General features: G+C 40.9%; 2 protein-coding genes across 4 annotated transcripts in view; one reads left to right on the top strand and one right to left on the bottom strand.

The window, feature by feature from the left end:
- Positions 1-988: 988 nt before the first annotated feature.
- Positions 989-19,035, bottom strand: PRMT9 (protein arginine methyltransferase 9). Of its 3 annotated transcripts, none has more exons than XM_033160376.1 (14): positions 18,915-19,035; positions 15,981-16,096; positions 14,589-14,780; positions 14,014-14,162; positions 12,986-13,222; positions 12,475-12,642; positions 11,394-11,496; positions 9,730-9,836; positions 8,498-8,690; positions 6,729-6,912; positions 3,754-4,438; positions 3,008-3,161; positions 2,284-2,406; positions 989-1,587 (listed from the first exon to the last, which is right to left on the bottom strand). In XM_033160376.1, the coding sequence occupies exons 3-14, from the start codon at positions 14,772-14,774 to the stop codon at positions 1,372-1,374; spliced, it is 2,505 nt and encodes an 834-aa protein (XP_033016267.1). In that variant the 5' UTR covers positions 14,775-14,780; positions 15,981-16,096; positions 18,915-19,035; the 3' UTR covers positions 989-1,371. The 3 variants fall into 3 exon arrangements, with proteins under 3 accessions (XP_033016267.1, XP_033016266.1, XP_033016268.1); XM_033160375.1 differs by lacking the exon at positions 18,915-19,035 and adding an exon at positions 16,366-16,594; XM_033160377.1 differs by lacking the exon at positions 18,915-19,035 and having other exon boundaries at positions 14,589-14,775; positions 15,981-16,184.
- The window catches only part of ARHGAP10 (Rho GTPase activating protein 10), a 102,542-nt gene continuing 95,765 nt past the window's right edge, over positions 18,831-25,607 (top strand). Inside the window, 1 exon segment of the mRNA XM_033160378.1 lies at positions 18,831-19,032. Within this exon segment, the coding sequence (XP_033016269.1) occupies positions 18,879-19,032 (154 nt within the window). The 5' untranslated portion in view covers positions 18,831-18,878.

Below are 25,607 nucleotides of genomic sequence, written 5' to 3'. Positions count from 1 at the left end.
GCTTTTCATCCTGTGGTTTGTTGCCATCTGGGAATACTGCCTGTAAGCTTGATTTAGGCATCTTCTTAACAATGAAAATGGGCTTCAGCAAAAGGATGGTGGGGTAATCTGTGGTGAGCCATTTTTGGCTTCTTCGAGGAGGTGGTATCTTCCCTCCAAGTTGGTAACTTAAACAGCTCTGCATTGATGGCTGTCCCAGGGGTGGGACGGGAACATTAAAACTAAACTGATTCATGCTTCTTGCCTCTTCCTAACGTTTGTTTATAGTGCCTTGTTTCTGGTTGACTAGCTACTGCAGCTCCAGTTTGGAGTTGCAGGCTAGTGTTATTCTGTGTGCCTTTTCTTTCCCCACTGCCCTTTTTTGGTCTGGTAACTTCCACTCTGGGGCTCTGTTCATTTTTCTCCATGTCTTCTTTGTTTTCCTCTTGTCCTTTTCTCCCTATCTCATTTCAGTCTTTCCAGGGCTGTTTCTTCTTTATGCTCTTGTTACTCTTTCTGCTTTGTGTGACCGCTGTTGGTTAGCCAGCTGCTTGTTAGATGGACACTGCTTTCATACTGCAATCACTGCAACTGATGCTACTTCAGTGCTCCCAGTACAGGGGAAAGGAAGTTCATGCTGGCCAAGATACTTCGGTAGACAATAGTAACATCTGTGTGACTATGGTATTTTACATGCAGAAACAAAACTACATCCCATGATTTAAAAAAAGCTGTTTTTCTTCTAGATCAGAATTAGATACAGCCAAACCAGACCTAAAATATTTTTTCTTACCCATTAAGGATTTTTCATCCTTCCTGAAACTAGCATTACTAGATCTGTTATCTGCTAGTTTTCACACAAAAATGTTTAGCATGTTGTAATACATGTTTAGGCATTTATAACAAAAAGGTTCTCACCACTACCACCTCTCAAGAAACTACTTGTTTCTGTAGCTGAAGAATCTGTTTTTCCAGGGAAATGTATGAGTAGTCAATCTGTACAACACTGTTGCTGCCCAGCAAATTCATTTTTACTCTATTAACCTTCAAAGTGAGATGTGAACAGGCATGTTGTGGCATTCCATTCCATTTTACTTTTTATACTCAAATTCATATAGTTCTCCAAAAGGCAAATAATACAAATATCAAGTTATTCAGCATTGTAGACATCTTACACAGACTTCTAGGCAGAACTGCATGCTTTCTCTACTCTTTATGGTCCATGGCTTTATTGCTAAACAAGTCGTGCTGAATTTCACAACAGTTCAATTGATGTTTAGATCTTCAAATACTCAAAAGTGTGACCCTAAGTCTAAGACATGATTAACAAGTATAAATAACTAAGTACTGTAGGCTTTTTAAAATAGTAAAAACACTGTAGCTGATGGCAGTTTACTGTTTTACTGTAATGCTAACGTTACTGTTGTGATACTGAACGTCAAGCACAAGTTCATCTCCTGCTTGAACTTGAATGGGCTTATCTAACACAATAGCAGCTTGTTTCCAGTGGGATGACTTGCTTGATGTATCTAAAACAGTGTCTTCATCGAGGTACACGTGATAGCAAAATGGAATACCAGTCACGTGACCTGCTTTACAAACTTGGACCTACAAAAGTAAGATTTTATGTTACTATATAGCAATCATCTTTCGCCCCACAATACAACAACAACAACAACAAATTTTGTATTCTTTACATTCAAGCTTGTTTGAGGAAGATTTCACTATTCCCAATTTGCATCTTGTTTTTTCAGACACCCAAGAGTTTATCTTCAGTGATTTTGTATATCGGTTTTGCGAGAGGGCTACAGAAGATAGGGTTAGCTGCTGTGGTGCTTCCAATATGTTTTGAATGACTACTCCCATCCCTGACTAGTGCCCATATTGTCTAGGAGTGATGGAAAGTGGAGGGCAAAATGTTAGCTCTCTCTGCATAGTACAATCCCAGTATATCTCTAGCCTTGAAATACAATGCCCCACCATAATTTCTCCTGATAAGGTGAATGGCCCATGTTCATTTGGTAATTGGTAACCCAGCTAGAATGCAATGAGACTTAATTCTGACTGCAGGCAGTAAACTCCAAGCCAGAACCAAATGAACAAGAATAGAAATGGTATGATTTCTTCCTCTAACTTGATTTTCTGCTTTAAAAGGGGGTAACGTTTTAATCAAGTACTAGTGCCAAAAGTATCAAGCACAGAACATTTCAGATACCTGTGCAATTCCATAAATGCAACATTGATACTAAAGAATGACAGAGTAATAAAATAAAGCATGCAATATCTACCATCTCTTAGATTTACCTTAACTTCTCTACTAGAGCAATTCAAGTATGGATTCATGAGATCCACTCGCAGAAGTTCCACTGATTTGCTCAAAGGTGTGTGTGGAAGTGTGGACATATCCAAAAAAACACGGACAGGCACCTGAAATGGAATATACCATGTTTTGAGATTAATTGTAATCATTGTGACGCCTTTTCAAAAAGCTGTGGTGTGCCTTTGGCAAGTGACCAGTTCTGTCATTGGGGCATATATTTCTAGGTCTTGTCCCACTTTAGGCAAAAGGATGTCTGTACCACAGCATCAGGATGGCTCAAATAGCCCTACTTTCTTAACATATTCCTTGCAAATGTTGGTCATCAGTTTTGCTCTACACCAAACTATTGGAATTAACAGAATTTCCCCTGCTTTCAATAAATCAGATGTCCTTATTGTTACTGTAAAATAGTGAAAACTGCTTACAAAACATTACATGAAGAAATTAATTAGGCTTTGATAAAGATTTGACAGCTGCATATCCAGTGAGACAGATGTTTTAATTTGATCAGCAGTTCACCGTGTCACACTGCAAACCTCCATTTTAATTTTTTTAAGAAAAGGGAAAGGCCTTCCCCTGGGCATACAGGGTTAAAGCTGCTGTTCTCTGGATTGTGGCTTTAATAAAACATTGAAGCTTTTTTCTGGCACCCTAATCTTTGAGACAGCATGCTAAACTGGATATAGATGAATGTAACACATTTCATACCTTAAACTGGTTGATAAAAGGTGCAATGTTGAAACCGAGGGTGGGATCTGTCCCTTGAACTGTGGTCTCAAGTAGCAATGACCTAGATTCCACAAGCATTCCATACATCTTCACATGCTGTGGGAATATCTTCCCTCCAGAGTGAAGCAAACATCTATACAAAAAATATAAAGTGTTAACATTCACAACCAGTGCTTTTTTTCTAAAAAAATGTTTAGGGGTACTCTCACTTTCCTACTCATATTGAAATACTGCCCATGAATAAGGCCAAACTTAGATTCACAAAATGTTTAGGGGCACGCGTACCCCTGCGTCCCCCCAGAAAAAAGCACTGTTCACAACTATTCCCTCCACACTGCCCTCAGGCTTCCTGCAACAAATCAAGATTTAGACCATCAATCAGAAGCATTCTGTTTAAAGTACTTTGGTGTGTTTATGTTTTGTTTTTTTGCAAGAAGCATGACCAAACAGTCAGAGCCAACTCCATCGTCTTTTAATTTTATATGCCTAATTTTAAATAGGTTTATTCTCAGTCTTACATGAAACTACATTGCTATGACCCATAAAGCTACAACAGCCTCATTAATTTGAAAAGTTCAGATCACATATGGATTCAATGTAGAACGAACTGTTTTCCAAGAGTCTTTTGGCTAAGTCTCATTCCAAATTATATTACATTGGCTAAGGTTTTATGCATGAATATAACAGTAAAATATAGTCCAGGAAAATTTCATGTCATACAATACCTGGATATTGCAGCCTTTTCCATCACGTCCTGTTGAATTAGACCAGAAGTCTCTATGACATCCAAAATTATAATACTCCATAACTTGTCAGATTTTGGTCTCTGTAATACCATGTTTTCATCCTGTAGGTGGTTGAGCCAAAACTCTAAAGTTTCCTTAGGAAATTTGTTAGCATCTGAAATCAGGCTGAGAGCTACTTGGTGCTGTTCTTTTTCAACAGAGCTGTAGGCCTTAACTGGCCCAAATTTGCCTGCAATTACTGGCAAAATTGAAAAGCCCTCTGATACGTCCAACACATACAAAGGATCAGGAGTCACTGAGTTCTTGCTTTGGTTCTTTTCAAGATTCAGTTCATTACTGTGGCTGTCCACATCCATGGATTGCTCACAGAGGCTTAAGGATGACAGCACTTTGCCTATTGCAGCTTTAAAACATTCGTGGTATCTCCTATTGTTCAGTAAAGCAATCTCAGTAGATTCCAGCATGCATTCTTGTCCCAGTGCATTTGTTGTTTGAAGGCTGGCCAGAGCACTGCAGAGCTCAGCCTCACTATTCTTCTCCTTGAAATTTCTTTCCACATCCATTCCATATTCTGAGGTCACAAGAGAAATCTTCTGGATCCTTAGATAGCAGTCCTGGCATGATATTTCCATTGTAACTGAGTCCCCAGATCTCAGAGAGTAATCTTCAAATCACACAAGGATAGAGAATGAAATACATTATTTACTGTGCCTTCACTACTGTTCCAGTCTTCTTCCTAAAACATGCACTACTTTAACAGCTCCTTTGATCAGCCTCTAATGCTGCAACACGTGCCAAGCAGATTTTATTAGAGTGGAAGCAAAAGAGGCCCAATAGTTGTCTTAATGCGGAGTGCAACTGACTACAGCTTTCACCAATTTATCAATGTTAGCGGCTTACATTGTAAAAACAAAGTTTCTATTTAAAAATGACTCAAACTATCTGTCAGTGATGCATGATAGAAAGGAAATATGATAAAATGTTAGAAAGGAGGTGGTGGTGGGGAAAGTGGGTATCAACAGGAACATGGATTAACTGCTTAGCCAAGCTGATCCTGTAAAACGTCACAATTTTGTTCTCTATCCTGTGTCCAGATGATTAGCAGACACTTGTCCTGATGAATGCAGAGATAAACTTTAAAATACAAACATATTGTCTGTCTAAATTCCGAGACTTTAGGCTGAAATAGTTGAAGATATAGATATTAGAAATTAAATTGGAAATTAACCATGTACAGTCATACCTCATGTTACGGCCACTGCGGGTTGTGTTCATCATGGGATATGAACACGCCAAACCCGGAAGTACCGGAACGGGTTAGTTCTGGGTTCGGCAATTCGCGCATGCGCAGAAGCACCGAATTGCATTGCACACATGCACAGACACAGCACTTCATGTTACGGACCTTTCAGGTTGCGAACAGGGCTCTGGAATGGATCCCATTTGCAACCAGAGGTACCACTGTATTCCTAATCATGTTTCCCATTGAGGTCAGTGGAAGTACTCCCTGAAATGCTGCTGAACTAAGTGGGATTAATTTTGAGTAAGCATTTATTTTAAACTGTGAAAATATAGGAACGTTACTTGCTTAGGATAAATGAGGTTTGCCACTTTTACAGCTCCCTATTTACATCCCCACTTACTCCTAATTTGGACTCCTAAATCCTCACTTGGACTTCCTACTCCCAGCTGCCAAATTTTACTAGTCCTTGCCTTCAACTTACTCTGCTAAGCCTTTTTTGTTTGGGAATCCTCATGATGCATGGCTGGTATCGTCTCAGTTGGCATTTCTATTTAAGGATTTCATTCAAGTAAATTTGACTGATTTATTAATCATGTTGTTAAATAGTGCAGCCTCAAGGCATCTGTCTGCGGGCCAATTGTGAAGGCGCTGGCTCAAAATGGCTGCCAAGCACCTCAGTCAACTCCTCAAAAGTCTTTGACTCAAGCGTGGCTGGAGCAATAAGGTTCTTGGCAAGTTTAAAAGTAGCCTTTCCACACACGCTGAGGAATGTATCCAGTCTCTCCTCAGCGCTGGTAATCCTATTTGCATGGAGATAAAACTTAAGTCTATCTCTGTAATCACTCCATTCCTCTGGCTCATTGATATTAAATTCCTCAATCGAGCCACGTGTTGCCATACTGCTAGCCGATCCCTCCCGGGTGCTGCTGCTACTGGCCTGCGTCATGACTGCACTTCACTGGCTGGATCCCACCTTCGTCGCCAATGTTAAATAGTGCGTCCAGCCAGCAGTGGTACGAAAGTATCTTTATTCATCTCATCAGGTAAGTAACAGAAGACGCTGAAAAGCCCAGCTCTCCAGCCATATATAGCACCTGGGCTCCAAGCCAACCCAGGTGCAGCTAATTAAAAATAATCACTCCCATTAACCCGTTGCTGACTACTCACTCCTGTGTTGTGCCTACACTTCAATACACAACACATGTAATGCAATTTAAAGTGTGCTTCCACTTGTTTAATGTGGGGCTCACTGAGATCAGCTGCATAAGAGACTGCCTCACAAGCAGAGGGAAGATGCCTATTGGCTGGCACAGTTTGAATCCCTCTGCAAACTAACTTCAAGGTGCAGTTGATGGGCTGTTACAGCAAGCCCCATTGACATTGCCCCTTGACACCAGGCATTTGACACCCACCCATCAAAGTTGACCTGTGCGGGAAGGTAAGGATTCCATCAGAATTCCGTTCCCCAGCCCAGATATACTGAAATGACATTTCCATAAAGTGAAGGCTTTCAGTGTTGAGCACCTTCACCTTTCTCAGTATGATAAATAGTTCCTAAGAATGCTACCTGAAAACGATGAAGAAAAGTAACTTTTTTTTGCTTATTAGAAATCCTGCCTCTCATCTCAAACATACAAAACAAGCCAGACACATATCCTAGAAAGAAAATGCATTTTAATGTCACCGTAAAAATAAAACCCCGAAGACATACCAAGGAGGCCTTGTACAGGGTACACTGCTTGTTCCCAACAGGTGTCCTCACTTGGACTTGTAGAGAGAGTGTGCTCATCATCAAGCTGTAACGTAAACCAGACCACAATGGCATCTAGTATTCCTGCTTTAATAACAGGCATGTTGATCTTGGACGGCTTACGAGTTGCAAAGCTTTTCAGCTCCTAACCAAGAATGGTAAAAAAAGAAGCAAAATATGTTGGAGAGCATTAGAAGAGCCCTTCTGAATAGGAACATAAGATCCCTGATGAATAACACTAAAAACTTATCTAATCCAGCATTCTGTTCCCCAATGGCCAACCAGATCTCTGAAGCAGGTCAAGGGCATAACAGCACTTTCCTACTGAAGTTTCCTAGCACACTGCCTCTAATATTGGATGTAATATATAGCTATAGCCATAATGATTATTAGCCATTGATGGCCATGAATTTGAATGGTAGCTAAAAATAACAGTCTTTTTTTGAATGAAAGAAGAATATATAAGTAATAATTATTGTACAGTATCCCTAAAATTTGGCATTAGATATATTATGATTACATATTTTAGGACCCAATATGGAAATCTCACTAAATGGGGATGCCTTTCTTTCCAGAAGACTCAGAGCCTGCTGAGCCCAGATAAATACTAGTCATAATTGGGTTGCAAGGAGTAAGGAAAACCAAAATAAAAAAGAATGTCATGCTCCAAAACTTTCCTTTCTTACATAAACCACTCTTGAGATTGTGGTGTTGTTTTTTTTACAGTAATTCTTTATTTTCAAAGGGTGGGGGTTTTTCACCACCACCAATTAATAGCAAATTTATATGCAGATGTTAAGTAGAGAACACTGATGAAGTCCAGAGTAAAGTTTCATTGTTCAACAGTGGAGTCCTCCTGCCCTCCCTGGTACCCACCTTTTTCTACATTTCCCAAGATGGCCTTTTTTACTTTTTATCTGCTTCTCCTTTGCAAGACACTGATCTTTTAGGATTCAATGACAGCTCAAGCTCAGCATATAACAGTTTTGCCCAGAAGTATTAAAAAATTAAACATATAATATTAAGTATTTAAATCTTGATGGAACATACCCACAGATCACTGCATTATAGTTTCTATTAAAGTACAGCTAAGTGCTTTGCTGTACTCTGCCTATTAATCTCAGATGCCAGATAAAGTGAAGGTGCAAACAGAGTTATTGATTCAGAGCATGGCAATAATTGCCTGTATACAAGGGGGTGTATTTTAAGATCTTGCTTGCAAACATTTTCCCATGGGTCAAAAATCAAAGAGGCATGCTTGTATGACCGACGAAACACATTACCCTCTCAGGCTTAACTGGTACTAGCTCAGAGCCTATCTAGAATGACTATAGCTGCTTGCAATATCCAATGCTGACTGCTCCTAAAAGAAATAGTTTATAGAACTGTATGGCAAAGCTGTCTTCCTAATCCACTGATGGGAAACCTATTGCCTTTCAGATGTCACTATACTATAACTCTTAACATCCATAACCAATGGCTCTGCTAGATGGGGCTGATAGAAGTTCAACTACATCTTAAGGGTCACAGGCTCCCCATCTCATGCCTCATCTTTCTGTCCTTTCTTAATCCCACTGTGGGGCCGTAGAATATCCTCAGTCATCTTTTTATCTTCTGTGCACCTTCATCTCACCATACAGAATAAAATCCAGATGAACCTCTCTTTTACCTCTGCATTAATCCTTTTGCAATTGATAAACATTTCATTCACCATGTGATCCAAAAGTTACCTGCAGGTTGTTAAAGTTGGCTGTCATAATTTGGAAGTGTTCTGTGAGGGCCGTATAGCCACCAGGAACTCTGCTGAGTTTTTCAGTGGTGTAAGGTTCAAGACTTTCATCTGAGTTTACAGAAGCGTACACTGGACTATGGAACTCCAATGTTTCTGGCAAGCACACATCAGCAATTTCTTTTGCACCCACCCTGAGAAAAGGAAAGACAGAAATTAGGTTTCACAAGACAAAATCATGCAATTCATGAATAATAATAATAATAATTTATTATTTATACCCCGCCCATCTGGCTGAGTTTCCCCAGCCACTCTGGGCGGCTCCCAATCAAGTGTTAAAAAAAATACAGCATTAAATATTTAAAAAACTTCCCTAAACAGAGCTGCCTTCAGATGTCATTTAAAAATAGGATAGCTGCTTATTTCCTTGACATCTGAAGGGAGGGTGTTCCACAGGGCGGGTGCCACTACCGAGAAGGCCCTCTGTGTGGTTCCCTGTAACCTCACTTCTTGCAATGAGGGAACCGCCAGAAAGCCCTCGGCGCTGGATCTCAGTGTCTGGGCTGAACAATGGGGGTGGAGACACTCCTTCAGGTATACAGAACCAAGGCGGTTTAGGGCTTTAAAGGTCAGCACCAACACTTAGAATGTGTTGAACTCAGCATTGGTTCTTGGCACATTAAGGAGAGGCTCACAAAAAAAGATTTGCTGAGCTTAAAGACATACGTAATGATTGTGTTCTATTTTAAAATGTATATCCCTTTCTTTTCAACCATAAGAAGGGCAGGGTTGTTTTTGTTAATAACATGCAATGTAAAAACACAGTCAATTAAATTAACAGCATAGAATAAATTGTATTAATCTAACAGCCTTCCCACATTCTAGTATTTATACCCTGAAAGTTTTACTCTCTTCCTTAAAAATTACATTAGGCTCTTGCACATGAAGAGAGAATTCTATAAGAAAAGAACATAAGTGGAAATTGATGACCAAATTGAAGATGGGTTGACATCTTCCATGTGGGATGAGATTCGTTTTGGAAAAAGGATGATTCAAGTTTTCTGAATTTCAGTGCAGAAAACTCAAAGTTATTGTTAGTTCCACTTATGTGGAATCCAACCTAACAAGCAGGATGAGCAAAATAAAAATCTTATCTTTAAAAGGGAGACATTTCCTCTTCCCTGTCCAAGTTTAAACATGCTTTCCCAACGTATATCAGCAGCACAAACATACCTATGATGTCTGCGTATCTCTCCGCATTCCACTGCCATGCCCCATATAATAGCTCCTGCTGGTATAACTTTACCATAGTTTTCAGTGTTAACTCTGCCATCATTGGGCTGATTGATAAATAGATAGATAAAGTTTCAAAACTATACAACAAGACTACTATTCATAAAAAACTTATTCCATTATCTTTAAATTTATATACTGCTTAATTGTACAATACCTAAGTGGTTAACAATAAAAAAGTTAAAAACAATTAAAAACACTTAAAACTCTTAAAATTAACATTGTGCTAAAAATAGATTAACATACAATTAAAACACAAAATAAATATAAATTGTTCAGTCACTGTACAAAGATTAAGTTAGGGTTTGGCTGAGTCAAGTTAAGTATAAATATCTGGATTTCAGCTGAGTGGAAAAAAGGTCTGTCCTTAATTGTTTTTCAATCTGCTTTATTCACTGTACAAAATGAGAGATTGTGGCCAAGCCAACCCTCAGTCTAGAACACATTTTGACTTGAATTAAAAATAAAGATATGGTATAACACATATGACTATTAGAAAAGCATGTTAGACAATTTTCAGCACTAGTGATATCAGAAGCAATATCTTTATCAGTTGTTTAAAGGAGAAAACATTTCAGCCGTTTATTATATTTACTGAAGAATAATCTTCCACAACTGTAACTATTTTGTCTTCTAACTGTTGCAATATGTAACATCATCTCAGAAATTCCTACAATGGAAGACCCTTAATGGGTTTTCTGAGGTAAGGAATTAATCACTATGAGAAGGGGAAATCTTTCATTTTTTTAAAAAATACAGTAACCAGTACAATGAACGGAGGGGGTAAGAAACATGCCCTCGTTGGTTTTGAATCTAGAACTTCAAGACACATTCAAAAAATTACATTGTGGATACAATTCATTTTTATTTTGCACCAGCTGCGCACTCTTTAAGTCATGGCATTTTCCTCGCATTACATTCAATGGGTGGAATTCAATGTAGTGCTAAGGAGACTGATTCGTTAGTGCAAGCATTTCTGCTTGCCTGATGGAACCATCTCCCATCTCCTCTCCCTGTGCACTGTTTTGGGGGTTCTCCTGACCCTCCATATTGGATATGGAAGAGGTGGGGGGGGCAGCGCCAAGAGGAGAAGGGAAAAGCCCCACAGTGCTAGCGGGAGTCCCTGCATTGGCTTCCACTAGCAGAATGGGTTAGTTGAATCCAGCCCAATATTTTATACTTTAAAACATGTTCTATACAGAGTTGGCCTGAGGTTGGTACTTCTTAAAAAACTCTCTCACACACTTGTCTAATCTCTCGCTCCGGACTGAAAAGAATGGTACAGTCTACTGCAATTGACTTTCCCAGCCTTAAGGGTCCACTTAACTGTGAGGACACTTAAATGTTCTTTCCCATGTGCACTACTGGACCCTAGGGAGCTGCAGTGCTGGCAAGCAAACTTTCTTATGTGATCTGGAAGACCTGTGTAAGTAATGTTTACATTTCACGTTTCAAGTTCGCTGTTTATGGGAACTAATAAAAGAAAAATGTTAAAACATTATTGCAACGCTGCAGAGCCTTCAACTCATTGCTATCCATAGCAGTCATAGTGCAAAATCATTTTTTACAGTGGATCAGGCCTTAAGACACCCATAGATACTTGCCTTTGGCGGTAAAAGCAAATACTCCCAAGCATGGATCAAGCTTTCCACAATTCCTTCTCCAAATAAACCAGAATCTACCGTTTCAGTGACAACCAGGGACACTCTATGAAATATAGTGTTATAAAAAGAAAGCAGTAGTTCAGAGCCGCTATAATCAGCAATGGAAGAAAATTATAAAAGCTGAAGCAGGACTTAAAATATACTAACTTGAAATCAGTAGTCTATTCTTGTGTTGAGTAATCAAATTTTATTCTGGGCTTTTGGCCTCTGCTTAAGATAAGCCAGCATCCTTTCTGAACCCTTGGCCCTATAACTACCTTTCACAGTTCTTAGTTATTCTAATATACCAGAAAAGTTTATGATCAGATTTTTTTTGGGGGGGAGTGGAATGACAGAGAAGAGTGTGTCCACAGTCATTTGGAATGTTGCACTGCAGGCCATAGGCAACTATCTCCCCATTACACCTCAGTTCTGGAAAAGCCCCTTGCAGGATCGGCTTCCAGAGCAAGGGGATGATATTTTGATTGGTCCTGGGGATGCAGCATATGATTCTATGCTTTGCTACTACTGTTAGCTGTGCTAGCCATCGCCAGTGTGATGCCTGCAGATGCTTTAGACTACCACTCTAATCTGCTGTGGCTGGCATAGCCATGCTGGCTTGGGCTAAAGGGAATTGCAATTCAAAGTATGTGGAGAATACAAGGCTGGCAAAAAAAAAATCCCAGATTGTAAGGTATTTACTGAAATTAATTCTGAAGAAGGTTTTGCCCTTCTAAAATAAAATAAAAACATTCTGGACAGATGTTCTGAGTTATTCAGGAAATAAATAAGGAACAGGATATAGGGAATACAAAGGAACAGCTTATAAATGCATTCAGCTCCACTCTGTTTAATGGAAGCTTATTTGGATGGCTTAAAGATGAAAGAAATGTGCCATGAATATAAATAACCAAAATGTTTAGCACCTGCAGTGTGGGAGGTCAATTCTGTTAGAAATAAGACAAGATTACAAATTGCCAGTGCAAATTGTCAATTCTGAACGAAAAATAAGTAAGATGTCACAACAAAATATAAGAGTAACCTTTCAGGTATGTGCTTTGGGATTTCTATATCAAGGGATTTCATGTGAAGTAGTTTGATTTCTCCATCCAAATCGTTTGCACCTAGCACTTCACAAGCCAATTCATACATGGTCTTGGATAACTCACACGCATAGACGGAAGGTGCGCCAGCCTTTTTGGCAAACATGCTGAAACATCAGAGGACATTAAACAGAAATCATCAGAGATTCTTGTTTTGACAAAATATTAATATAACATTTTTCAAATAAAATATTAATTAAAATATTTTAATAACCTTAAATGGGCCCTCTGTATCAAATTGGGACTGAAGAGACTTTCAATTTATTTAACCTTTCAGACCACACTTTATTACATAGTAATTACAGGGCACTTTCAACATAATTTAGAAGAACACAAAATTTAGAAGTTAACACAAAACACAGAAAACCCCCTAGCAAAGCAAATTTATTATCTGTTTCACAATATTCAGAAAAAATATCAACATTTACATTAACTGAATTCACAACAAACCTGAGAATTCCTGTTCCTGTTCCAATATCAAGAACACTTCTGCACCCTGAACAGACAGCCTTTTCAATTGCTTTTTGATACAGCAAATTCCTATTGGCGTCATTAAGCATGATGAAGTGCCATCGTTCTACCACCCAGTTAGCAACACGATAAAAATTCTCTTTTGCATCTGGAAAGTCAGGGTTTAGCTTCACAGCTTTATGGAAATATGCAGCTGCTTCATCCCTAAAGCCCATTCTGTGAAGAAAGTGACACAATCAAAATAAAACTTAAACTAGCAAGCCAATTGTTCAACCATAAATAATATACAAAAATCTACACTTGCATTTTGAGAACATGTCACCAAGGACTGCAAAGAGCACAAATCTGGACTGCATTGTGTAAATGAAAAGGGGACTTTCTGCAACTTGTCAAACTACTAATCAACTAACGCTAAGATTTGCTGTGACCAAATCATAAGAACATAACAAGAATCATGATGGATCAGACCAAAGGTCTATGATGTAATCCACTAATCCAGCATCATTCTCAAAGTGCCCAATCAGATGAATATGGGAAACCTGGAAGGAGGACCAAAGTGCAACACTCTCCCACTCATGTATCCCAGCAATTTATATTCAGAGGCATTATGCCTCTGATTCTGGACACAGTACACAGCCATCATGATTAGTAACCAAGAATTTGCCTTATCTCCTTTTTTAAAACTATCCAGGTTTGCAGCCACTACTCATATTGTGGTAGTGAATTAAATAGTTTAACTATATGCTGTGTGGAGGACTTTCAGACCAAAAAATAAAGCACATTGTGCATTAAACAGTACTGTGGACACGGAAAGTATTATAACACATCTTAGTTGTGCAAGACTTTCCCCTTCTGAGCCCTACACTAAGAAGTAATCACAACACTACTAGATACCTGTGCATTTAGGATTAAGTATTTAATGGAATGTGTGAGATTAATGAAAATTTAAGAAGCACTATGCTAGAATTCTTTGTCAAAATACAACACAACCAAGGGCAACTACAAACCTGAAGAGATGTTCCCCCATGCTGTTACATATAACTTCATCATTAGGAAATAATTCCAGGGCATGTTCATAGCAATCAAATAAATCTTGAAATCGTGTGAGAGAATTCAGCTCTTCTGCCCATTTACAAAGGGTATACTGAAATGTTTCCTAAAGGAAAGTGATAGTTTAGTTGCAACAATTAATTTATTCACACTAATAAAATGTTTTTATTGGTAAATAGATACAGTGGTACCCCGCTAGACGAATGCCTCGCTAGACGAAAAACTCGCTAGACGAAAGCATTCGTCTAGCGGGAGGCAGCCCCGCTAGACGAAAAAGTCTATGGGGCTGCCTCGCAAGACGAAAAAATTTCGTCTTTTTTTTTTCGTTTTGCGGAGCGCGGCTCCCATTGCCGCTCCGCAAGACGAAAACCCCGCTAGACGAAAATTTTCGCTGGACGAATTATTTTCGTCTAGCGGGGTACCACTGTATATTGCATGCAATGGCCTATTTGCATGTTATTTTCTGTCACTAAACCTGTACAAATAAACCTGTTTGTCAGAGTGAATGACTGAACAAAGAACAACTGCTTACCTTGACATCATTTTTAAGCTCAGGAGCTAGATTCAATACCAAGAGATAGTGGGCATATGCAGTTCCAAAGTCCTGATTTTCCAGACAGTGTTGAGCACTTTGCAAGGATCTAGACACTAATTCACGCCTCCCAGCTTCCTGACCAACATTGCGCCTATGCCGAGATCTCCTTTTAGAGTTAGGCATTCTGAACTGCCAAAACAAAAACATTTATTGCAGTGTTACAAAAAGTTGCAAACAAAAGGTTTGTATCAACATTTTTGCACTCATTACAGCCCAATTGCCACAAAAGTGAAAGTGCTTTAACATACACAAGAAACATTTCTTGCAAATGCACTTACTATTTTTCATGTTAAGAGTTCCAGCAAAGCGCTTATGAATGCAGCACCTATAGATTCATTTGCAGTGTTTTGCAAATTGGATGCATGCTGGTTTCCAAGTGTGGGAGTAGAGGACACTGTGTGATTGTTGTTGTGAGTGCAACACAAACTGCAGATTAGGACATCAATCTTTACTCTTTTCTAACCTGGAACCCACCTTTAGCCCAAAGATAAATTATGGGACCCACTCCTTAATTATTTTTATTTTACCATTTATAGTATGATGGGACCCATGCTATGTCAGACCATGACAAAATTGCAGATCCTGATCTGTCAGTTAAAGCTAGGAATAGTGTTCAGTACCACATGGTTAATGTTTTGTTTTTTAGTTCTGTTCCTTGTGATCCTGCTGGAAGCAAAACATGGGAAGCTGCACTTTAAAAACAACTTATTATAGATAACTGAATGTTGCGCGATTCCAAAATATACATATTATCAAGGGGCCTGGATAACATCTTTATAATGAGACATCATGATCAGGCAAGGCTCATTTATTCTGTGCCCTAGTGACTATTACTGGTCATAGGAGTTTGTTAATGAGAAGTTGATATATCCTGTGTTATTAAAACATTTTGTAATGCAGATGCCCATGTGATTGATAAATTCATTCTAAGAACAGAGGTGAACATTAATATGTGCTGGAGGAATTTCACTCAACTTAAAAAAAAAAAAACACTACAAAGGCAGTAACAGTAATATTTTAACTGATTTGGGTAAACCAAACAGATCGTGGTAACAGTGAAGGGAAATGGGCAGGCATAAACAATTGTACACATGCAGCTTGTCTTTAACAAAATATGACATTAGCACAGTATGTGAGAGGTTGGTGAATCTATTCCTTCCAGACAAAGGGACATATATAGGGCGATATATTCCTATTTACTGTGGAGTGAGGACAAAGGGGAGTGGAGGAGAATAAAAGCTGTAATGGAACTAGTGCAGGAAGGAGCCAACAAAAACTATCCAACAAAAAGCAACTGCAATCTTGCTTTACATTAATAACCACACTTACTTGGGAGTAAGTCCTATTGGAATGAGTGGGATTTACTTCTGAGTAAACATGAGTGGATCACGCCGTATGGTAACCACTGCTGCACGCCATCCAAGCAAGCAAACCAGGCATTTCCTCTAAAAACACAAGACATCTCGATGTTAAAATGTTTTTGGACCTATTTTATTCTTCGCCCAGCTTCCCAATCGCTTATGTCTTAGGACAATAATGAGGGCCCAGGGCAGGCGGAGATGCGCCACCCCATTCAGCGCCCTTGGCAGAACGTCGGGATGGATGCGGCGTGGGAAGAGACGCCGTTGAGCTTGTTCACGGTGCGTGCAAAGCGAAACGGGGGAGGCCGAGACAAACAGAGACGGCCAGCCAGAAAGAATGGCGAGTCAGTCACCTCGGCAATCCATTCGGGCGGTATGGGGCTACCAGCCAGGACAACTGCAGGCAAACTCTCACAAGCTCCAGCGGAAGCCTAGGGACGCCATCTTAGAGTAGGGCGATGGAAGTATCGCGAGAAAAGTAAACGGGGTCAGGGCTCCGCGGCGCACACGGGATTAGCACCGATAGGGACGAGTTTCCAGAGCCGTCTGCTGACCTGGAAACCTCTCCGCCGAGATTGTGCAAACGAGAGTAGTACTATTTTACGCATGCGCAAAACACACCACCGCCTTACAATACGGTTTGCGCATGAGTAGAAAGGAGGCGAAGAGGCTGCTGTACAGTACACGTACTTCCAACTTCATGAGTTGCTTAAACAACAAAAACAAAACAATAGGAAGGAAGCGTGGGGTGGGGGCGAAAGAAACAATAGCTGTACAGTTTTATTAGGTCCACCTAAAACTTCATGAAGGAAACGAATTTATAAGTCCAGCAGAACTTTTATTTAGGCTGGACGCTAACAAAAAGGGAGTGAGAAAGGATGTTAGTGGGTGTGATTAGAAAAGCAATTTGTGACAGATTTTAGATGGAATGGATACAGCGCTTTACAAAATGTTTGCAAGCAGCAGATTGGGCTTTTACATCACACGCATCTTTTTTTCTTCTGGGAGGGAGCCAAAAAAAGGAGAGAAAAGTGGACAGTTAATGGAAACATACTAGCTCAGCCTATTTCACAAAATGCAAGATAGTGAACAGCTCAAACCATTTCCCAAACAGAAGGAAAAGTTGTGCAACTTTTAGCTGGGGAAAACAAGAAGGTAGATTTTAGATAAGCTTGCTCCTAGGAGGTGTTGGTGCTTTAAATGAATCTGTGGTCTGGGTTCAGGATAAATGAGGGGCACCTAGTCCTGCATGTGTGCTGCCTGTCCATTGAGAACTACCCTGTTTCTCCTAAAATAAGACATAGCCATAAAATAAGCCATAGCAGGATTTCTATGCATTTGCGAAATATAAGCCGTTCCCCAAAAATAAGCCATACCCCGAAAATAAGCCATAGTGACGTGGTACTTCCCATTAAAACAGCCTGGAGAGGCGTGGCTATGCAGCGTACCGATGTGACACGGTTAAAATAAGACATCCCCTGAAAATAAGCCATACTGTGTTTTTTTGAGCAAAAAAAAATATAAGACGGTGTCTTATTTTAGGAGAAACACGGTAGCAGCAACCGTTTACCGCAAGACTAGGCTTTTTCTGATGAAGTGGGCTCTCATCAACGAAAGCTGATACTAGAAACAAATCTGCAAATCTTTAAGGTGCAACAAGACACTTTTTTGTTTTAGTTGCAAAACCATTGAACTATCTCCCATCCATCAGGGAGCTTGGCTCATTTAAGGCAAGCCCGACTTGCAACATGCCTTTTATCCATTTAACAAAAAGAATCCCAGCAATTACAGCCAAGAACCACACCCTTAACTAGACACATTATTTAAGGCAATATTGATATGGCAAAGTATCTTATTGTGGTTAGTTCCAGTTTCACCAACACCTTGGAGCTGGCTGCTACTGCCAGAATGGTGGACCCAAGTCCCATATTTGTCTCTTCACTGGAAGCCACAAATTTTAGACACCCAACTGGGAACAAATTCTCAAAAATTGTTAAGAGCGGAAAGGGACCTTTAAGGTAACTAAAGGAAAGGGTGGGCGCTAAATCAGGAAAGGGTGGGCGGAACCCTCACCAACAAGAAATAATAAGTTGTTTCCCGCCCTGGGTAATCTTTTATTGAAATGAAGGTTAAAAACGCCCCACAATAAGTAAAGGAATGGCTTTAATGAGAGGATACGGGTAGATTTGAATGCATCCACAGGACAGGGCGAGAGTAAACAACGTGTTGATTGTAAGGCGCGAGTTTCTGGCCTGAGGAGAGCAGCCGCCCCTGCTTCGAGTGGGGCCTGCAAAGGAGCGTGAGAGATGAAAGACCCTGGGCAGCTGTGAGGGGAGGAGCTGACAGGCAAACGGCCGGCGCTGGAAGGAGCTCGAGCGGGAAGAAAGGAAGGTGGAGGAGGAGAAGGCCGGCGCTGGGTGGGAGCTTAGGTCTGTGGAAAAAGGCGGCGCCGAGGCCACGCTGGGGCGGAGCTGCCTCTTTCGCCCAAGCGGGCTGGGATGCCGAAAGGAGCTGCTTGTTTTTCTTTTTCCCGCCGCAACCGGGCCGCGGCGAGAGGTTGCTTTCTTCCCAAAGGGAGCGGCTACGTTGGCAACCCCGGTAGCGCCGTATCCTAGTCCCGGGCGCTCGGAGCGGCGACCGACTCCCCCTCCCCCCTCCGCTTGGCTTTTTCCAGGGGCACGTTTTGCCGGTGCCGCGGAGCCGCGCGGGTCCCATGCTACGCTGGGAGAGGCTCTGCTGCGCCGCTCTGCCGCCTGCTGCTTTGCCTTGCTGAGAGCAGAAAGAGAAGACCGGGGATCGGCTTGCTGGTGGTACTTAGCGAAGAGGGATTTGCAAGGAGGAGTGGTGCCCTGGTGCCGCCGCCGCCATGGGGCTGCAGCCCTTGGAGTTCAGCGACTGCTACCTGGACAGCCCCTGGTTCCGCGAGAGGATCCGAGCCCACGAAGCCGAGCTGGAGAAAACCAACAAGTTCATCAAGGAGCTCCTCAAGGATGGCAAGAGCCTCATCGCCGCCACCAAGAGTGAGTCGGGAGAAGTTGGGCAAGCGGGGATGGGATCGCGGGGTGCGGGGGAAGAAGGGCTGGTTGGGGCGGCATGAAAGCGGCTCGGCGAAGGGCGGCTCGCCGGCAGCTTGGAGTTGCAAAGTCCGCTCTCCGGCATGCCGCGAGACGGGAGCCTGTCTCCTTGCCCCTACAAGGTCTGCGGGCGCTGCTACCGCCGCCGCCGCCCGAGGCTGCTGCTTCTCCGCCGAATCTGGTTCCTTGGGCGGCGAAGGCGGGTAGCGGCGCATCTTGCAAGAGAGTTTTGGGTTTCCTGGCTCTGGGGCGGCGGAGTTGCAGAAAATGCGAAAAGGAGCATCTGCAAACGCTGCGGAGGCGTGCCCGTTTGAGGACAAGGGGAAAGTCTCAAACTTCTCTAGCTTGTCCCTTCTTCAGATCGATGATGAAACACTTTAGGCTTTTCTGATACCTGACACCTAAAACCGCCAAAAGATCCACTAGGGAGAAACAAGTATATACCTCCCCCCCCCCCGCCCTTTAGAGGCTCTCATAACTTTCAGGATGCAAACTGAATTTACTTGTGTGATTATAAATAATAGAAAAATCTGACACAGCAGAAATGCAAGCCGGATTATGAAACACGAGGTTTACAAACACTGGAAGGAATTCCCATACAAATACCGGTAAATAACTTCCTGTTGACTGTATATCAAGCTTTTCTGTGACATCAGTTATTAGCCTTCTGGCAGATGATATTTTAAGCTTCTCTTCCTTTTAGGATAGGAAGTACTAAAAAAATTGTTTTTTAAAAATAAAGCGAGCTCAAGGACAGCCAGTGACTTTCTAATATTAAATTTCTATGACCGCCACTGTTCCTGGCTGTCATTCAGGCCTCTAATAACCAGAGTCTAAGGCTGGTATGTATGTAAAATGTGGTTTCATTATGGGTTTTGTGGCTTGTTTTGTTTTTTGAGTACTTCTGTTGTGCCACAATTAGCCATGAAACACTAGTGATTTAAATAAAGTTTTGGGCATATACATATAATGTAACTTTTTGGAATTTAGTTTGCATTGTTCACGAATCTATCTGAATGAGAACATATGGATATTAATGTGCTCTAGAACTGGGAACATGATATACCTATCATGTTGTAGAATAATTCAATAGTTTATGTATTTGCAATAAGTCATTAGGCCAGAATTCTGGTTTTCATAGTGCAATCCTATAAATGTTTATTAAGAAGTAAGTCCCACTGTGTCCATTGGGCCTTGCTTCCAGGTAAGTGTGTTTAGGAGTGTTGGCCTCAGTTCCCCAAGGCTGCACATTCTACTTGGGAACAAGTTCCATTGATTCAGTGTGCAAAATTTTGTGTTTCATGTTCAAATTAGTGTTTGTTTTGAGACATACCGGTATCTTTATACCATAGTAAATTCAACTTGCATTATGTCAGCATACTGATTACATGTTCCTGGCAGCTGGTGGAAATTGACTTGGCTTCTTTGAACTACCGGTAGTCTCTTATTATGACACAAACTATTACAAGGTTTCTATAGCAAATGTGAAAATGCCGGTATTAACTATTCTGAGTAACACTTCAGGTTTTCTGTTTGAGAGAGGGGAACATATTATACATAAATGTATCTTGGAATACATTTGTACCCCATTTCAGGTTTCTGGTAGTACCCTTGGTAACTCTTGCATATCTTGATAACTGCACCACGGGCTGGATTCACCTAACCACACCTATCAGTGAAAACCCTGCACAAGAACTTACATTCTGCAGCAGGGCTCTGCTCTCTCTCCTTCCCCCATGTCCCCTGCACCCCTCTGAAATTGGCTCGGCAGTGGCAGGAGAACCCCCACCACAGTGCAGAGGGGGAGGGAGTATTGGTCTATATTGCAAGCTGGAATGCTTGTGAAGTTGTGACTGGAACAGGCCATGTGGTTGTAGTGGATAGCTTGATGAAAATGTCAGCCAGTGTGCAACAATTGTGAAAATGACAAGTTTCATGCTAGGAATCATTAGGAAAGTGATTGAAAAAAGCCTGTGAATATCAATGCTGTTATATAAATCTATGGTGCAACTACACTTGCACCATAGATTTATATAACAGCATTGATATTCACAGGCTTGGAATACTGTGCATAGTTCTAGTCACTGCACTTCAAAACATTGTAGAGTTGGAAAAGTTCCAGAAAAAAGACAACTTAAATAATCAAGAGGACGTATATTATTATTATTATTATTATTATTATTGCTATTTCATTTCTGTGCAGCTTTATATATATTTTTTAAAAGTCTAAAAGCGGTTCACAACCTACATTAAAATGCCAGAATAAAATCAAATGCAGGCGTCCCCTCACTTCCATGGGGGGTTATGCTCTGGGTCCCAACGTGCATAAGTGAAATTGCTTAAAGTGGGGATCACCCTCTAAAATGCCCCTAAATGCATGTTTTCCCCTGCTCTCCAGCTCTCTTCCACTCTTTCCCCAATCCAGACCAACATATTTAGAGTTGAAGCTCTGGAGCCAACTGGAGAACACTAGAGAATGCATGGGGAAGTGGTTGTTGTTGTTGCTGCTGGTGCGCTATCCTGCAAACCAGCTGTGGTGAGGCTGAGCTGCCTAAACAAAGTCCTGCTGCACCTCAGGTCTCTTCAGGGCTTCCTCTGCCCTCACTGATGTCCTCCTTGGGCTCCAGGAAGGGTCTCATTGCAAGCCATGAGGACTCTCCAGCTCTCCTGCCATTTCCTGGGGTGATTCTATTTATTTATTTATTTCCGGTGCCACACATATACACGGTCACATGCAAGTAGGGGTGTTGTTGTTCCTGTATAAAATATATATTCAGAGCAACATAATTAACAGGAAACTGAAATATTATCTTATATTTCAAAATAAGACATTGCGAAGGTCAAGTATAGCAGTGTTTTTCAACCACTGTTCCGTGGCACACTAGTGTGCCGCGAGATGTTGCCTGGTGTGCCGTGGGAAAATTACTTTATATATAGTCAATATAGGCACAGAGTTAAATTTTTTAACATTTTCTAATGGTGGTGTGCCTCGTGATTTTTTTCATGAAACAAGTGTGCCTTTGCCCAAAAAAGGTTGAAAAACACTGAAGTATAGAATACACAACATGGTAAAGTTAACAAAAATATTACCTTAAACATTTCAAAATAAAACATTAGTAAAGGATGTCAAATACAGAATACTCATTTAAAACAGCATAATAATATGGCGCCAATTCAATTTCCTATGAGGATAGATTGCAACATTTAGGGTGCTTTTAACTGCTTGAGGGGGCATGAGAGATGTATAAAATTATGCATAGTGTGGATAAAGAAATGCCCCCCCCCACCAATAATACTGGAACTCAGGGGCATCCAATGAAAAAAAGTTGGAAGATTCAGGGCAGACAAAAGACAATACTTCTTCACACAAGACATAGTTAAATTATAGAATTCACTCCTAAAAGAAGTAGTGATAGCCATCAAATTGGATAGTTTTAAAAGACAATTACCGGTAGATTAATTAATGGAGGACAAGGTCTACTAGCTATAATGATTATGTTCTAACTCCTTTGTCAGAGGTGGCAAACCTCTGAATACCATATCACAAGTCGGAGACTCCTGTTGCACACAAGTCCCACTTGCTGGCTTCCCATAGGCAGCTGGATGGGTTCTGTGAGAGTAGAATGCTGGACTAGATGAGCCATAGTCCAGCTCTAGCTGGGTTCTTATGTCTTCAAGCAAGGCTCGTGGCATTCTTCAATAGCTGCTCATTAGAGCAAGCTTTGCATTTTTAGCAGTCATTAATATTCTCAAGAGAGCTGCATTGGCATCTGTATTTGCACCAGCCCAAGTTAAGCTTGTTGATATTGTATTCCAAGTTGCCATCTAGAGTTCCTTGGTGACATTGTGTTTTATTCGTAGGTTCTTTGTGCAGTGTCCTTTCTCCTTGCCATTTTCTTAATTTTCAATTTCTCTTTGTAGTCTGTGGGTGTGTGGGCATCTTGGGTCAGTATCAGTATGTGTATGACGTATGATTGTTTGACTGTGTGAATGAGACAAAGAACTGGTATACTGCGAGATATCAAGTTTAAGGTACTCTCAGATAATAATTATGTTCTGTGGTTACAACATTGCAACAATTTAAATCTGAGCTCTGGGGAAGGCCTGACCCCCGCTGGCGTGACCAGTGTTGGAAACTAAGATATGACAGCTAAGAGCTAAATGGAACCTAGGCTATGGGTGTTGCAGTTGAGTGTCCAGGTGTGCTATTTATAACAAGAATACAAAGGTGAAAATGAATGAACTGCAGCTAAAATCATATGTTCATTTTTCACATGGTCTAGTCCTCATCAGAAGACTGCAAAAAACAAAGTCATACTCCCCCTGCCCACCCCCTAATATTCTTATGAGGGTCCCTTCTCCAGTCTTCAGAGAGTGGCTGAAAGGGGGGGGGGAGAGAAAGCTCCTCCTTTTCTTCCAGCAGTGGCAGTTTTAATCTGAAATCTTAGGCTCAGTACTGCGCCCAGAGCTCAGAAACTGCTGGCATTAATGAAATTCCCTGTCGCAAAATGCGCTTGCAACAATGGGAGTTTCGAGCGCTGGATGTGAGTAGGGATGTGCTTTAGTGTTGTGTCTCCTCTGTCGTGCCCTCCTACCACACCCCTTGCTGCCCACATCTGAGCTGTGTGAGGCCTTGTATGACACAACTGCAGTATTGCTGTTGTACTCAGTTGCTGCACTGGTTTAACATCTTGGGTGTTATGTTGAATTGATTCAGCACCAGAACTTGCAGTCCTGTGCTAGCATCCAAATCTCTTCATTTGCATGCACTGGCATTAAAATGAAAATATAATTTCACTGTATCATTATTCCAGCTGCTCTAAATATGTTGGGTGATATCCAAGCAGTTGACTCAATAATACAGTATTTTGAATATTGACAGTGTTTTCCACATTATCTTGTTTGCTGCACAATAATGAAGGAATGTGGTTTGTTGTTGTGTTTGAATTGGCCAAACGAGAAGAGCCTATAACATGCCCTTCCAGATTCCTTCTGTTTCTTACTCAATGTGTCCTGGACTCATGATTTCCTGCCCAGTAATACTTCCTTTTTAGTAGCATGGTAACTGCACGCTAATGTTTATAATAACTCCTGGGAATGATAACATTACATTCTGTGGGCAATAAAAACTGATCCCTGGTGCCTTATTAGTAGACATAATCTCTTATTCCTCTTGGGGTTTTGACTTAGTCTGTTTGGTCTTTTCACAATTCATCTTTGTTTCTAAATCAAAGTCTGCTCTGCGTTTATGAGCCATTGGAGTGGTGTGGTTGGCAAGTGGCACAGCAAAGCAGTACGCATTAGACCAAGGGTTTCCAAAGTGTGACCTGTGGACCACCAGTGGTCCATGAGCTGTGTTCAGGTGGTCAGCAGTCTCTCTGAACTGCAGGTGCAGCAGCTCCTTCAATGGTCTGTCCTGGATGGGGGTGGGGTGAGGAACCACTGAACAGGGAAAAAGCAGCTGACAAGGCACTTGAAAGGATTGCAGAGGCAGGACTCTATATGGGAATGAAAGAAGCAGCGGGAAAGAGGTGAAGCAGTGAGGTAGAAATGTTACATGCAAGAAAAAGAGAATGACTCAGAGTGGGAATTGTTGACTGACAAATCTATCAAATTCAAACATCAAAGAACTTCGTTTAACACAATAGTCCCAGCTGTTGAGTTACATTAGTTGTATTACTTTATTTCTTACTCTATATTTTGTTGTATTAAGATGTTGATTCCATACATTTTAAAGAAAAACTTTTTATTAACCACTCAATTTTACCCGTGGACTGCCATCTGTCCAGATTTTAATTTGCTCTGAACTAATTTTAAGATGTATTTTAATTACCGTAATTGATTGCCTGTTTTTATGTTCTTATGTTCTTTGTATACTGTGTTAGTTTTATGATGTTAGCCGCCCTGAGCATGGCTCCGGCCGGGGAGGGTGGGGTACAAATAAAAAAATATTATTATTATTAATTATCATTTAGCACAGCACATTAAGTGGTGCACAAAGACCTTCAGTTATTTTCATAGGGTCTGGAAGAGTGGGTGAGCTTGGAACTCTCTGCTTGACTGAGAAGCTAGGACCAAATCTTGAGTATCCTTGACTGCTACAATATTGTGGTAGGCCCCTCTTTCATGTGGTGGCTGGGGTGGAGGGGGGGGGACAACTGTTTTTGGATACAGTGCTGTTACTGTACCAGCATAATCTGATGTATTGAAACAGCTGGTTTTCAACATGGTTTAGATGCAGGTAATAAGTTCCCCTCCATTTTCATGAAGAAGGCTTTGTCTACAGATAATATACCGGAAGTCAGTTATTAGGTTGAAGCAAAAAAAGTTAGAAAAAAGTAACCAGAAATTTAAGTAGCAGCAGGTAAAAAAATATTCAGTCTCTTACTAGGAGGATCTCATTTTATTCATGGGTTATTCATGGGTTAGAGATTGTGAAGATACTGTAGCTGGAATTGTTAATCACACTTTTAAATATTTGTAGATGTTCCTTAAATGTGTATTTTTAAAAATTGTATTGT

Source organism: Lacerta agilis, chromosome 9 (genome assembly GCF_009819535.1).
Source record: "Lacerta agilis isolate rLacAgi1 chromosome 9, rLacAgi1.pri, whole genome shotgun sequence".
Classification (NCBI taxonomy): Eukaryota; Metazoa; Chordata; class Lepidosauria; order Squamata; family Lacertidae; genus Lacerta; species Lacerta agilis.
The sequence above is the reverse complement of the archived record's forward strand: the minus strand, read 5'-3'. Positions and strand labels throughout refer to the sequence as shown.